Source organism: Quercus suber, unplaced genomic scaffold (genome assembly GCF_002906115.3).
Source record: "Quercus suber isolate HL8 unplaced genomic scaffold, Cork oak 2.0 scaffold_250, whole genome shotgun sequence".
NCBI lineage: Eukaryota > Viridiplantae > Streptophyta > Magnoliopsida > Fagales > Fagaceae > Quercus > Quercus suber.
This window is the reverse complement of record NW_027069706.1, coordinates 856,817-858,592: the sequence shown is the minus strand read 5'-3', so window position 1 is coordinate 858,592 and position 1,776 is coordinate 856,817. Positions and strand designations below refer to the sequence as shown.

The 1,776-nt window shown below is 38.4% G+C and overlaps 1 protein-coding gene across 1 annotated transcript; it reads right to left on the bottom strand.

Moving 5' to 3' along the window:
- Window positions 1–740: 740 nt before the first annotated feature.
- Window positions 741–1,409, bottom strand: LOC111990454 (uncharacterized). Its single transcript, XM_024022218.2, has 4 exons — window positions 1,358–1,409; window positions 1,134–1,177; window positions 950–1,021; window positions 741–842 (listed from the first exon to the last, which is right to left on the bottom strand). Exons 1-4 carry the CDS (start codon window positions 1,407–1,409, stop codon window positions 741–743), a joined length of 270 nt encoding a protein of 89 aa, XP_023877986.2.
- Between the last annotated feature and the right edge of the window lie 367 nt (window positions 1,410–1,776).

Sequence of the window (1,776 nt, the reverse complement as noted above, 5' to 3'; positions counted from 1 at the left end):
AACGTCGCTTCCGCCAGATCGCCGAGAAATTGATGGCTTCCTATCTTCCTCCAAAGCTTCGATTTTTACCTTCTCTTCCAACGAAATTGATGGCTCCAATCACTCCAATTTGAAGAGAATGGATCGTTGGGTTATGGCCTGTGAGTCGGTGGTGGTGGGGATCGGTGGTGTGGGTCCTTGGGTTGTGGGCTGTGGCCGGTTGTGTGGGTTTTTATTGGGTTGTGGTGGGTTTGTTGATAGCCATTGTTGATGTGGGTGGGTTGTTGAGGTGGGTTTGTGGTGGTGGTTTTTTTTTTTTTTTTAATCAGAGTTATGGTGGGTGGTTGGTGGTGGTTGTGTTGTGAATAGGGTGTGGGTTTTTTAGTTTGTGGTTATGGTGGTTGGTGGTTTTTGACTAGTAATNAATATCAGTAATTCCACTGACTAACGTACGTTTTGATTAAGAAGGTTGACTAATCTTAATGACCAATTACACAATGAAAGACAATGAAACCTTCTCAAAAAAAAAAAAAAAAAAAAAATACACAATGAAAGACCTTCCTTCTTGTGGAGAAATTATACAATTTTCATGGTGGACCACGTCACCTGTCTACCATTCCACTAAAAGATTCCCACTTGTTTAAAATTGTTGAGTTAATAATCAGTTTTTGTTTAAAAAAAATTTCTAATTCAGCAATTTTAAACAGATGGGGGTCTTTTAGTGAAATGGTGGACCACGTCATCTGTCCACCATGAGAACCTTATAATTTCTCTTTCTTGTGAGTAGAAACCATGTTTTTGTTTCCAGGAACATCATTGTGAGTGATGTCTACCAAGGCCTTGAAATTACATGGTGTTATGTCCTGAATAATATTCTCAACAATATTAGCAATTTAAAATAGCTCAAAACCATAAAAACCTAGCCGCACACCATAATCCCAATACAAGTCAAATAAGGAGTCTTTCAAACCATTAACCACGGCACACCATAATCCCAATACAAGTCAAATAAGGAGTCTCTCAAACCATTAACCACGGTCTCCTATTTCAAATAGAATTAGGTCTTTTGCTTTCCTAACTTCCTAAGATTTTACAGACTCCTAATTCTGCTTGAAGTAGAATTCTTGATGCAAGCCCATTGTGTAGGCTATCACGTGGGCTGGACCCGCAACATATGGTTCATCATGCATAGACAGCTCTCACAAAACTTTTGTGAGGTCCCAGACTGATATTGAATTTGTTAGGTACGTTGTGTGGCTTGGGCAGAGTTCCACATGAAACATAGATTGAGCTGATCCAGGCTTTATAAACAACTTCAAGAAACCTAAATTGTGACTGGAGTAGTACTTTTAGGGTATGGCATTCCTTGAGTTGTTACTTGTTATTACTTTTCTGTTCAATTGGATGCTCTCCTTCATCATCCCATGCATAAGATTGACTCATAGAAATGAAAAGTAATCACACAAAACATAACATATATTGTGGAATGGAATAAGACCCTCCACTATATAATTTGGGCTCTATATGGATAGCTTGGGTTCAATGTTTTTTATCTTCTTGGCTTCTCTTCATCGTCTTGGTTTCTAGGGGAGGTGTCAATACTAAATACTGCAATCTGATTGCTCCTGGAGTTGGAGGAAAATTATTCAGTTGATGGGTGTAATTAACAAGGCTTTTATTGAAGCCCATTGAGTAATGCAAATTAGAATATCTTTGTATGGCGTGAAGATGATGGCCCTTCACTACAAAATTAAATATGGCAATAGAATAATGTATGATGCTGCTAATTGCTCCACT

Coding starts and splice junctions, on each gene's coding strand:
- LOC111990454 (XM_024022218.2), bottom strand. CDS start 1,409: ATGCATGGGATGATGAAGGAGAGCATCCAATTGAACAGAAAAGTAATA. Junction 1,178..1,357: donor GAACAGAAAAGTAATAACAA/GTAACAACTCAA, acceptor AAGTTTTGTGAG/AGCTGTCTATGCATGATGAA. Junction 843..949: donor ATGGTGTGCCGTGGTTAATG/GTTTGAAAGACT, acceptor AATATTATTCAG/GACATAACACCATGTAATTT.